The sequence below is a fragment of the Dreissena polymorpha genome, chromosome 10 (genome assembly GCF_020536995.1).
Source record: "Dreissena polymorpha isolate Duluth1 chromosome 10, UMN_Dpol_1.0, whole genome shotgun sequence".
In the NCBI taxonomy this organism is placed as follows: Eukaryota; Metazoa; Mollusca; class Bivalvia; order Myida; family Dreissenidae; genus Dreissena; species Dreissena polymorpha.
The window spans coordinates 42,612,333-42,625,781 of record NC_068364.1 but is presented as its reverse complement, the minus strand read 5'-3'; the positions used below and the strand labels follow the sequence as shown (position 1 = coordinate 42,625,781).

At 33.0% G+C, this 13,449-nt stretch overlaps 1 protein-coding gene across 5 annotated transcripts in view; it reads right to left on the bottom strand.

The window, feature by feature from the left end:
- LOC127848856 (carbohydrate sulfotransferase 12-like) overlaps positions 1-5,333 on the bottom strand; it is a 42,390-nt gene extending 37,057 nt beyond the window's left edge. For 4 of the 5 annotated variants that reach the window (XM_052381517.1, XM_052381519.1, XM_052381515.1 and 1 more), the window contains exons 1-2: positions 5,089-5,333; positions 414-532 (exon numbers count right to left, since the gene is read on the bottom strand). In XM_052381517.1, coding sequence (XP_052237477.1) covers positions 414-531 — 118 coding nt within the window. In that variant the 5' untranslated portion in view covers position 532; positions 5,089-5,333. The remainder of the gene's footprint in view (positions 1-413; positions 533-5,088) is intronic. The other variant, XM_052381518.1, reaches the window with a different exon arrangement.
- Between the last annotated feature and the right edge of the window lie 8,116 nt (positions 5,334-13,449).

The window sequence follows — 13,449 nt, the reverse complement described above, 5'->3', positions numbered from 1 at the left end:
CAAGATTGAAAACTGAATGTTTAACCCATTTATGCCTAGTGTCTAGAAAAATGGCCTTTGCAAACAGCGTAGACCCAGATCAGATCGCTGTTTGCTTAAAGGAATTTCTGTAAGAAATATTCTTAATATAGAAATAAATATACTAGACAACACTAATTTTGGAAATAAATTGATCCAATTTAGAAGGATGGGAGAGTCAACTAGGCATAAATGGGCTAATGCAAAAAATACGCGTACTTTGGAATCTGGCGAGAAAAGAACAACGCCGAATGTATTTATAAACTATCTTAGGAAATTGCACCGGAGGGTAAGCATACATGTATCTCTGGATGAGTTCAATGAAGTTAATTTAGCTATAATATATCTAAAAAATATTGTATGCAATGGCGAAGTATTACAGTGATAATACATACCCGGCAAAAGATAGAACACCGCATTTCTTCCGGAAATTGCGTAGAGGACCACGAGCAAAAACGCCACTACCGCCAACAATGGTTTCAAATACTGACGCACCGATATTCGGATGCCCATTCTGTAAAGCAAATATTATGACGTCCATATTAGAGATACGTGATTAGTTAGGCACCAACGGCCCGAAGATGTCAATAACGGCTTGATAAAAAATGATGATAAGATTTAAAATTAAAGCATTAGGTTTGAACCACAATAGCTACACTAAGCCTTATATACATTTGTTAAATTCGGTGAGTATATGTTGGTATTGTGTGTGCATTTTTGTTATTTTACAAATAACAGCTAAAGGGGTTCCAACTTTCAATGGTATACTGTAACCACGAGTGATGGCTAACTCACTATTACTAAATGACGTCATTGTGTGACGTGAGTTGTTATTATTCCAGAAAAATTGTTAACCCATTCAACAAAAAATTAAAGAACATTATAACATAAATGCGTCGGTTTCTGTAGAGTAAAAATATGTTGTTGTTGTTGTTGTTTTTAACCCATTTATGCCTAGTGGACTCTCCCATCATTCTAAATTGGATCAATTTATTTTAAAAATTTGGGATGTCTAGTATATTTATTTCTATATTTAGAATATTTCTTACAGAAATTCCTTTAAGCAAACAGCGCAGACCCAGATGAGACTGATTTACCTACATAAGAATTTTAAAAGATTTATCACATGTATAAATAAATTGATATTTCTCTCTCTACAATTGATTAAATAACATTTTTATTATTGTATAAATATCGTTGAACCATAACTTATTATATGGGTTCCCATATACTAAAAAAAGAATGCATAATATCCACATAGTTTTGATTATATCATGTCAAACAGTATGGTCGAGCAATGATTTGAAGCCTGATATAAATAGTTCGTTATTACAAGCAGAAGCTATATTTGATTTCGAAAGATTTTCGATTATCGAGTTACACAAGAAATTAGTTATTACCGTTTATTAGTATGATCGCGATTAACCCATTTATGCATAGCGTCTAGAAAAAAGGCCTTGGCTTGATGCGGAGTCTCATCAGGGTAACAAAAATGCACACACAATACCAACATATACTCACTGAATTTAACAAATGTATATAAGGCTAAGTGTAGCTATTGTGGTTCAAACCTAATGCTTTAATTTTAAATCTTATTATCATTTTTTATCAAGCCGTTATTGACATATTCGGGCCGTTGGTGCCTAACTAATCATTTATCTCTATTAAGGACGTTATAATATTTGCTTTACAGAATGGGCATCCGAACATCGGTACGTCAGTATTTGAAACCATTGTTGGCGGTAGTGGCGTTTTTGCTCGTGGTCCTCTACGCAATTTCCGGAAGAAATGCGGTGTTCTATCTTTTGCCGGGTATGTATTATCACTGTTATACTTCGCCATTGCATACAATATTTTTTTTAAATATATTATAGCTAAATTAACTTCATTGAACTTATCCAGAGAGAATGAAGTGTCATTATTTTTTTGAGAATGGAAGACCTTAGTATTCAAAACAGTATTCCTGCTACATTTCAAGTTGTAACGCCTTCTTTGATGTAAAAAATTAATTCAACGATATTATAAAAACCCAACAATATTTTTTGTTATTTTTCTACCTCTTTTGGTATGTACTTTTTTCAGTTTCCATAAAGCATTATTCTGTATCAAATGCTTATCAGCTTGATACATACGGTATCGTATAAGTAATGTACATGTTATTTAGAAGATAGCGTACGGTAATGGTTTAATGCAACAAATGCACGTGTTTCTCATTTTTGCGAATATTGATTCGCCATTCGAGATGTGCATGTCACAGAGAAAAACAATGAAGAAGTATAAAGAAAAAGGCGATAGTTGGCGTAGAAACACAAACACAAAAACAATATTATTTTGAATGATACATTTCCCGACGAGAGGAATCATTCTCAGTAAAAAAACGGAATGGGCAGCTGACAATTTCAGAAAATGTCAGACTTTCTGTTTAGGTTTACTTTAATAACACTGGCAATACCAGTCTGTGTGACTGTAATAAGAAATTATAGTATTTGTTAACTTGTGTGAAAACTATTTTCAATAAGAAAAGTGTTACCTTATCGATGAGTTGTTATGTTTGTTAGGTTATTTTTATAAGGGTATAGTTGTTTTGCTCATGATGCAAAAGTGAGTAAATACAATTATTCACGTTCTTAAACTGGTCCGTTTAATGTGCATAATCTTGTTCGGGATTTGTTGTTTTGAGTTACTTAATATAATTACCCATTTTCCCTACTGTTTTATGAATGGATTGCTTTAAGCATATTGTATTTAATTTGTTGTGACCTTTTAATGACAAATGTATTTGGTACACGTCTTTGTATTTGTTACGTACATATATTTTCAACAAATGTTGTATTGAAATAAAAGGTTATTCGTCCTAATTATCCAATGTGATGGTTTTGCGTCTTACAGGACATGGCCTCATGATGAGCGAATGCACATTTCTACGCATTGAGAGCATTAACCCTTTGAGCGCTGGAACCGGAATTTGAAGGCCTTTGCAAACAGTTTGGATCCAGATGAGACGCCACAGAACGTGGCGTCTCATCTGGATCCAAACTGTTTGCTATTCTGATAGTATTCTTTGAAAAAAAATCGAAGAAAATGCTAATTTTAGAAATTCTGCAGATGACATTTTAGCAGACGACAAATTTCCCAGCATGCAAAGCATTAAGGTGTTACCCTAGATTTAAGGAACAAAAGGAAATACTATTACCATATGTTGTTTTACTTTAAAATAAGTGATATTTGTTTGTAAAAGACGATTAGGATATTATGTTTGTAAATACGTACTGTGAATTTACAGTTTAAAGAATAAAAATTGATATTTTAAGACCATGAGATATATGTGTATATAGAACAGATTTATATTTTGAGACAATGAGATATTATATTTGTATATAGAACAGATTTATTGACTTTTCCTGTTAAAACTGTTTGAACGATGTTTGTGTTTTGCTGATATGTTATACATCTGACTGTATATTTTTAGACCAGTTTATTTGAGTAAGTAATGAAATCATGTATTTTAATATATGTAAGCATGTACATTATTCTACTATAAATGATAATTGTTAAATCTACTTTAAATGATTATGGTTTAATCTACTATAAATGATTATTGTTTAATCTACTATAATTGATTATTGTTTAAACTACTATAAATGATTTTTTGTTTATCTACTATACTTGATTATTGTTTAATCTACTATAAATGATTATTTGTTAATCTGTTATAAATGATAATTGTAGATGTTAGTTTTGTTAGGGTAATGGTTCTTACGAATATGGTTGCCGTTCCTGCGTGGTTGGTGTCAATAATGGTGCATACATATGTACCAGAATATAAACTAATAAACAGTCGCTCCGGGTTTGAGCGATGAAACCGTGCTTCATCAGTTCTGGAAACAATTACATCAGCTTCGAGCCTTTCAATTATCTTTAAGATTTAGGTCCAGTGTTTGCTTGTTACATCCCACAAGAACTTTTGTGTATTAAGTGTGTTTATTTGCATCCCATAACGACTTATGCACGACCTTGTTCACATTAGATTTATGTAATTATAGCCCGGCTGTTTGGTCTGACTTGAACATGTGGATATTTGTAACGGATTTGTAGATTTCACGAAAATGATCATTGCATTCGTTTGGAGATTTAAGGGGTTCTATAGCTAATTCGTCCGTTTTGTGGCCCGTTTCATTTAGATCGCCAGGAATACATTAAGGATATTTTTTAGAACAATAAACATCCATTTATTGTTGGTTGTTATGATTAAACTATTTAATGCGTAAACACATGTTTTCTATATTTTTAATAAAGAAAGCGGGTTTGAAAGCACAATCACTCGTGAAGCCATATGCAGCGAATAATATATATACTAGTAGTTGTTTCCCATTGATTTCAGATGTGGTAAGTGAATGTAAAATGTCAATCTAAGGCTGTTATGTCAGTGATATTGCTCAGACGTTGAGATGGTGACACCCTAACAAGCACTTCATGAAACAGTTTCTGATTGCTTAATAAGACATAGCGGGCTATTTCAATATCACTTTAACTTACATGATGTTCAACTTGGTGAATAAACCCTCTTTAATTTTGGCCGGTACAAGGTAAAGTGTATTTTGACGAGCGTCTATCTTCCCGGTTGCACAAATGCATTAAACAAGAGCTATTTATAGATGCATAGATTTAAATATCTCAGCGTCTATTTATCTTTATTGACGGAAGATGTATCAATACTGCAAATAATACTATCATTAATCGAGACATATTATTTCTACAAAATTAAGAAAACAGACGGATAAGTAGAAAATTTGAAAAACACCTTTACACGTCATCAGAAGGCGCCCTTCTTAGCTTATCATGACTTGGATTGCGAACACTCGTTATTTCATTTCGATCTTCTTATTTGAAAGCGATTTTAGTAACAGCGCAAAAATGTCTGAATACCAAAAGTAAGTAATTGAGCATGATTAATTCATAAAAAGAACCAACTATAATCAGACAGTCATCAATGGGACTGTAATTAGTCTCATATAATGGGAACATAAATCTTGTGCTTTTTGTCAATGAAATATTAAAGTGCGTACATACCTGGTGTATAATATGTCCCGAGTACTTATGCACTAAACAAGTAGTTTCCGATTTCCGCATTAATTGCTATCATGTTTAAAGCCATACAACTTACTTGGCATAGTAAATGTAATTTTAAACAAGAAACATATTTAATCTTTGTCAATTAGAATATATCTGGTGGTTACAAGGTAGAAATGTGCCTTTTTGCGCTTTAAAACTTGAAAATAATCGCGCTTGTCGAAATGGACGTATAGGTTTAGAAATCCAACTTTCGGTTTTAAAAGCGGTATCGTTTGAAAAATAATAAATTACTTGCTAACTAGGCTATAGATTAAATTGTATATACGCCAATTAGAATATATCTGGTGATAACAAGGTAGAAATCCGTCTTTTTTTGCGCTTTAAAACTTCCAAATAATCGCGTTTGTCGAAATGGACGAATACGTCTTAAAATCCTACTTTCGGTTTTAAATGCGGTACCGTTTGAAAAATAATAAACTACTCGCTTACTATTATTTTTATTTAATGACAATTTTGCACAATTTCGAATCGGATCTATATGCATTGATTAACATGTATTTCATTTCAAGGTCAGATTCTTTAAGTGGTTATAGCTGTTATAGTCACCGCATAATGCGAGTATTTGGTTCATACATGATGAGAATAAAGGCATAAGGGTATGTGCTCTCGTGTTTTGACATATCAGGTATAAAGGCCCAGCTTTCTGTTGTTTTCGGGTTTTGATATAGCATTATAGACACCATATTATGATAAACTGGATATAGTCATCGCTTTCTGTGATGTAAGATTCTGAAATTATGTTTTTATTCAACTGGTTCTTCAAGCCTTTGGGTTCTGATATAGTTTGTATAGTCATTGTGTTATTTTGGTATCAGGTTCTGTTTTGGTGGGTGTAGTCGCTTTTGTGGATATCGGTTTCTAATAAAGTGGGTAAATAGCATTTGTATCGGGTTGTTATAGTTTGAGTATGGTCACCTTCTTCTAAGAGTACTTTGTTTTGAAAAAAATGGCCGTGTTATAATGTTCACTTGTTCTCTGGTGCCTTTTCAGTGAGTATAAGCACCACGGTATGAGAATATCGGATTGGATTTGGATGTTTTCACCTTGTTCTGTGAGTCTCGTTTGTGATTTTTTTATCGAAACGGTCTATGAAGTTCGTGGTCTCATATAATTTGTTTTGTGAGAGTGCGTATAGTCATCAGGTCCAGTCATTATATGGTTTTTAATCAGTGTATGAAGTCTCCCGGCTCTGTCGATTTCTGGTGATCATACAGTGGATATGATATTTAGGGTGTGCGGATCCCGATTTCTGATATAATAGCTATACACACCAAGTTCTTTGAGTCTTGGGTGTCCTTATTCAGTGGGTATACACGCCCCTTTTGTAGGTATGAGGCTTTGATATAAATAGGTATACACACCATGTTTTGTGAGTGTCCGGTTCATATATAAAGGGTGTATTGGCATAAGGGTAAGTGTTCCGGCTATGAAGTAATTGTTAGGTACACTACAATGTTTTGTAAAAATTATTATGGGCCAAGTATCAGGTTTGAAGCCCCATTTACAACGGTTTAATCTCCAATCATATGTATATTAATATATCCAAGTTAATGACACCAGTTTTTAGTAGTGTTTATTTGTTGTATACATGAGCATCTTCTCTAGAACATGTATTTTGTGTCACACTGTCTGGCAGCTTGGTTCTTATCATCTGTATAGGACTACAAGCTATAATATGGTTTCTCTCCAGCTGGTGCATTCACTGTATGTATTAGATGACATAGAAGTTATATAGGTACCGCGTTCTCTTGATATTAGGATCTTCAATATTTTGTCAATTTGCTCAATTTAATTAAATGTATTACCTTGCAGTAATATTCAACAATTTGTACAGAGATAAATTTGCATTGAAGCTTATTGTCATACTTTTGAATCAACATTGATTATGTGACTAGCCAATGAAATATAAAGTAATGACCAAAAATGTTTAAGTTTTCTCCCTTGCACGATAAACTATTAGTTTCAAATATTTAAAGAGTATGCACATCTATGAGCAAGCTAAATAGGGAAGATAATACTATGACAGGGATAATGTCAATGAACTTGGAGTTAAATATATGATGCCTTTTTAAACTTTCGTTAAACTGTCAAAATGTTATTTGCACTCGACCAAGGTAAAGTTGTATACATAAATTAGATACGAGGCCACAGAAAATAAAAAAAATAAATCGAAAAACAAACTCAGTTTAAAATCTTCGGTGTTTTGAGATTCTCCTTGTTTAATTCCGATCTACAAACTATTCAAGACCACTTGCAAATATAGTTGTTGACAATATCAGCTTCAAGATAGTCAAGAGCAGTTTTCGGGACGGAGATTTTAATAATAATACTTAAGTGTTCAAGGAAGTATGTTTGTAGGATGATGAGAACTCGCGATTATTTATATCCGTTGGAGAAAGTTAGATACAACACTAACGAATTGAAATGTTCATTCACGTATTCACTAGAGTTTCTAAATAACGGATGGACGGAGAAGAAAAATAATATATATGTTTCTCTAAAGGGATATATATTAAAGTATATTATTCCAATATTATTTTTTTCTATCCATATATGTATGTAACAAAATTAAATTCATATTGAAATGCAGAACTTTATTTTAAGTTTTATTGTATAAAATTTGTATAGTTTTAAATATCGTGATATAGTGATGACATTTACTCCTCTTTTTAATAAAATGCACTCATCTTTTTTCTATCTCGTTCCCTCGACATACTAACTAAAGGGGACGAGTTAACTATGTCGTGGAAATGACTTATGAAGTCGAGAGAACGAGTTACAAAAACGAGTAGTGCAAAACTAAATAAATGAAGAGTGCTATGAAAAAATAGCAGTGTATTAAATAAAGGAGGAATGCATTAACCAATTAACTGCACCGCCCTTTGTTTCGTTGCACTCCTCTTTTATTTAGTTTTACACTCCTCTTTTTTTTATCTCGATCGTTTCCTTTACTTAGTAAGTCGTTCCCACAACATAGCTAACTCGTTCCCACGAGTTAGTAAGTCGTTCCCTCGATTTAGCTAAAATGCTCTCTCCTCTTGTTTAATGCATCCCTCCTATATTTACTGTACCGCTTTTTTTTATCGCACGCCTCTTTCATTTAGTTGTACTCTCCTGTTTTTTCTATCTCGTTCACTCGACTTAACTGACTGTTTCCTCGAGTTCAAGTTAGTAGGTCGTTATCCCATGTAAGTATGTCGTTGCAACGAGAAAGAAAAAAAGGGATTGCAATGTAAATAGAGAAGTGATTAACTAAAAGGAGTGAAAGTCACCTCTATGCCACCGTACTTCTTATGATCAATACAGGCATCTTACTGGAACGTTTTGTACAACTTTGATAGATGATCACCCATTGATTATTTATGTGTTCATGTATATGTAGTTCTCGTGTGAGAAATGTGAGCCATATAATTTTCCAAGTTTAAAACCTTTGTCAATAACAATTGTGACATGTCACATGCGCATTGGATTCCCTACAAATCATAAATATCAACAATATTTGAAATTGAAATGCATTTCTTGAAAATGCAATTTAATCAATTTGAAAATAATTTTTTTAAACTTTAAACAATATTTACACATTTAAACCGATAAGAATACGAACATCTACAAATTGCTGCCCTTGCCTCGCTCTGTGCCAGTACTACATTACCCAAGTGCTTTCATTTTTGTCACATGATCTTTCTACTTCGAGGTATTTCCGTTGTAAAAGTGCATGCTTAAATCTTACTGCGATTTCTTTAAAGTGACTCCACATTCGAACAAATCTGGATCTCCGCCCCATGCTGACTTTTTTAACAAGGATCTCAAGGTTTATTATACAATTTAATGATGGTCTAATGCACTGGTTTGATTTATTAGCCGAGCTTATGGTACAACACTGGTTTCACCAGTCTCATACTTGTTATTCCTTAACAACAAGCATATTCGTTGAATTGATATCCCATTCTCCTCCTTTATATGTAGACACCTAAGTTTCATGTTAAAAACTTAAATAGTTTCTGAGATAAAGCCCCTAAAAAGTTTGTGACAGACAGACGGATAAATTGAACTTTTGAATATAAAATGTCTGTTAAATGTCAAACAACTTACAAAAGCTGTTTTGTAAAGCAGTGTGGATATATTAGATTTGTGAAATGCTTAATTCCAAAATTGTGAGATGGTTGACCCAGGCCACACGCAAAGAAGGAAAAAAAGCCCTACGGTATTTACAGGTTTTGATGGTAGAATAACTCCATAATGTATTGCAGTATAACCACATGATTTATAGCAAAATAACCTTTAATTTCAATCTCTGTCTACAGAAAATAGGTAAGGGTGGTGGTAAAATAATAATTAATTAAAGAAAAGTTAAAAATGATTCTGTAAATTGCAGTGAATTGCAAACTTGTTAAAATCCACCTAATACTGCAATTTGAACCAGAATGTTTGCCCATGCCATTTTAGTAAGGCAAAAGGTATTTATTGATTATATTGAGGTATAAAAATCATTGAAAACAAATGATAAACATTTTATATAAAGAAATATGCAAGTACCATACTGCCATAGATGGTCTAAGAGATAAAATATCACATTTATGTATTCTATATGATTTTAATATACCCATCAGTCAATTAAAAATAATTTGCAAAGTATCTTGTGGAGCTTACTTAAAATTGTATAATTGTACGAACTGAATTTTCTAAAAACAAACCTCTTTAACCATTGATGGGTTATTATACTCACCTTTTTCCAAGTAAATAGTCACAATGATGGTATTGATTAGTTGAGTGTGTCTTTCAGAAATCACTTTCAGTTAAACATATCTCATTATGAATAAAACCTTCCTTCTAAAGGAGAACACTCCTAGTTATTAACTAGTGGTTGAAGTATGCATTCATGACTCTGTATTCAACCACATGAGAACAATCTACCATTCATCCTCCACAAGTCTGAATGTTAAATTATTAAAAGTGTTTTTTTTTGGAAGAGAGCATAACAAAAATTTCAACTAAATGTAGATTAAACAATTTTTAGCTTTAATAGTTCAAGTACAATAAATTGTGGCCTTCATACCAAAATCTGCAAACGAAATCAAAAATTCCTACATACGAATGAGACAAAAATGTGAAAAATAATATTAAGAAAAGAATAAGTTAATTAATAACAAGAATATATTCAAGTGAATCGACAATATTCTGAATGTTCATGTGTTACTTTCCGCCTATATCATACAAAACTAGAATACAGACACTGATTTCCCATGACACATGTTTGGACACAGACAAATCAAATATAGATCATCACCAAAATTTTAATATACTTTATAGGTAAACAATACAACTAAGTGTCATAATTTAATGAAGCAAATATATATTTAGAAATACAGGAAAAAATGACAAACAGCCATAATTTTGCATAAATTGATTGCATGAACAATTCCTGCAATTATGATCAATTATGCATGATCTGTCTTCAGCTGTTGAGTGAAATTTGCAAAGCATTTAAAGAGAGGTTGAGTTTAAGAAAATATTTTAATATTCTATAAAGAAACTATAAATGTGTCACAGACACTGATGCCCCCATGGCACATGTTTGGACACAAACAAATCCACCATGGTATTCCACAATTGGAAAAATCACAAAGGTCGATAACTCAGATAAAATTGGTAACTGTCAAAATGCCTTTCTTTAGGATCATATTCACATATGATCAGCTCAGAAGGAAAGTTGTCCACTCCCGGAGATTCCCAGCCTTCAGACCACGCACTTCATCCTCCACCTCTACCTTTAGTAAGCACGGACTATCGTCAACCGCTTTCTGGTCTGAAATCGTTCTGACAGAGACAGCGATCTGGTCAAAGCACGTAGTTAAAGTGGTCGCTGGGTTATATATGAACAAAATACTATAAAGGCCGCTGAGGTTACATAAAAAAATATTAAAACTGTACTATTTGGTTAAAATATGCTTGGCGGTTTGGAGATGTCTTTTAAAGTTAATTGACAATTTACAGGCCGGAGCTAAGATGAGCTAGTTTCAATCTTGGTGATATTTGATTGGGACGAATGTTCTGACCAAAATTTCATGAATATTGGCCAATTAATGTGGCACTTAGTGAATTAAAAAGGTTTCACTCAGGATAATTGTTTTATGAATTCCGCTCATGTATACCTTTACACCCACGAAGTTTTATGTTGAAATATTGTATTGTATCTAAGATATTGCCTTGAAAAGTTACATCATACAAAGACAACAAAGGACAATAACCCTTATTTAAGACAGTGAAGGGTTATGGTTGTTGTGCATGTCACTTCTTCAGTCTTGCAACTGTAAAAGTTTGAGCAAAATCGGCTAAGCAGTTTAGAAGGAGTTGAGTACACACTTTTTAGGCCTATAAAGTCCATAGAAGTAGAAAATGACAAAAAGCCATAATTCAACTAAAACTGGTTGCATACAAAACAATAATTCTGCCACAACAAGTTGCAGCCAAATGGCCTCACATGTATTTACGATCATCTGCACATTCACGTCATTCAGCTGTGAGAGTTTGAGCATGATCTACCAACCGTTAAAGAGAATTTGCAGCGATTGTTTTGCCCAATTGAGAAAAGTACCGGTACCAGCCCGATTGGGAAAATTTTGAGAAAAAAAACTGAAATTGGGAAAATTTCAAAAGTGTTCATAAAAGTGTTTCAAGATACTATGTTCAACTTGTAGAGCTGTATTTAAAGATAATTGAATGTTAAGACATATTATAAAAAATCTTTTTGGAAACTTTAAATTGGGAATTTTTGGAAAAAATATATACTTTTTTCAATATGGAATGGGTCCCCATACCAGACCTAAACTCGAACAAAAAGAAACACTTATAACATAACAGGACAAAGAGTTTTGGTTAATTGAATTCTCTGCCCATGAGTCTGCATCATATATTTATTTGGACAAAATACCCATTCTTTATTTGATATTAACTCTATCATTATAAATAAATTGTACTGTGAATAATTTAATGATATACCACCCCATATTAACATCAGTGATGTACCACCCCATATTAACATAAATGAAATGCCACCGCATATTAACATCAGTTAATAACCACCTCATATTTACATCAGTGAAATACCATCACATATTAACAGCAATGAAATACCACCCCAGGTTTACCACAGTGAAATACCACCCCATATTTACATCAGTAAAATACCAACACATACTTACATCAGTGAAATACCACCCCACATTTACATCAGGGAAATGCCACCCAATATTAACATCAGTGAATAACCACCCCATATTTACATCAGCGAAATACCATCACATATTTACATAAGTGAAATACCACCGCATATTTACATAAGTAAAATACCACCGCATATTTACATAAGTGAAATACCACCCCATATTTAAATCAGTGAAATACCACCCCATATTTACATCAGTGAATCCCACTCCATATTAACATCAGCGAAAATGACCTCAATCTTTAATGTTAATTTTTGGTAGAGACCCTCCTTCTCCTTTGTGCGAATGTTTTAGCTAGTTCCATCTCGTTCCTTTTTCAGATATTAATGTTTTGTCTCAATATTCATTTCTACGCAAACTTTCATTACTCCTATTGTGTACTAACATCCTGGGCCTTGCAGATATCGTCAAATGTTTGCGTAAAATCTACTTATGTTTACATGGAACGCAGATTGTTTTTGTGAAATCTACTAATGTTGACATGGTAGGCAGATGCAAACAGAATGAACATGCAAAAAACATGAACATGTGTGCAAATATATCTGTCATCAATTTTCTCGCTGCATACACGTATAAAAAGAAATCTAGGTCAAAACCTCTGGATAACACAGCTACAGTAAAACAAGAGGGTCATCACACATCCTTGTTGATTGCGAGTACTTAGATAGTGGATGGCTCGAAATAGCAGTTAATAAAAATTGCATCCGTTTTCTGAATTAGTGGCTCTTGACTGACTTCATAGAAATACATGTTTAATGATATTAAGCACAAATCTTTCACCATCACTGCCATGTCATGATAAAGATACATAAGTATTATATTGGGCACCTTTTATACATATTTGGATTTGAGCTGGTATAGGGTGTTGGTAGTGAAAATCTGTCTTAAGCAGGACTTTTAAAAACACATGATGAGACAGCATACTGTGCACAAAAAAACAGATTTTAAGATACGATGTATAGATCAATATTGCAAAGTCAGTTATTAGTCACTAGTCTTAAAGGGGCAGTCAACCAGATTGACGAAAAAAGAAAAGTTCTAAAATACCGTTCTAACCATAACCCTGCAAGTA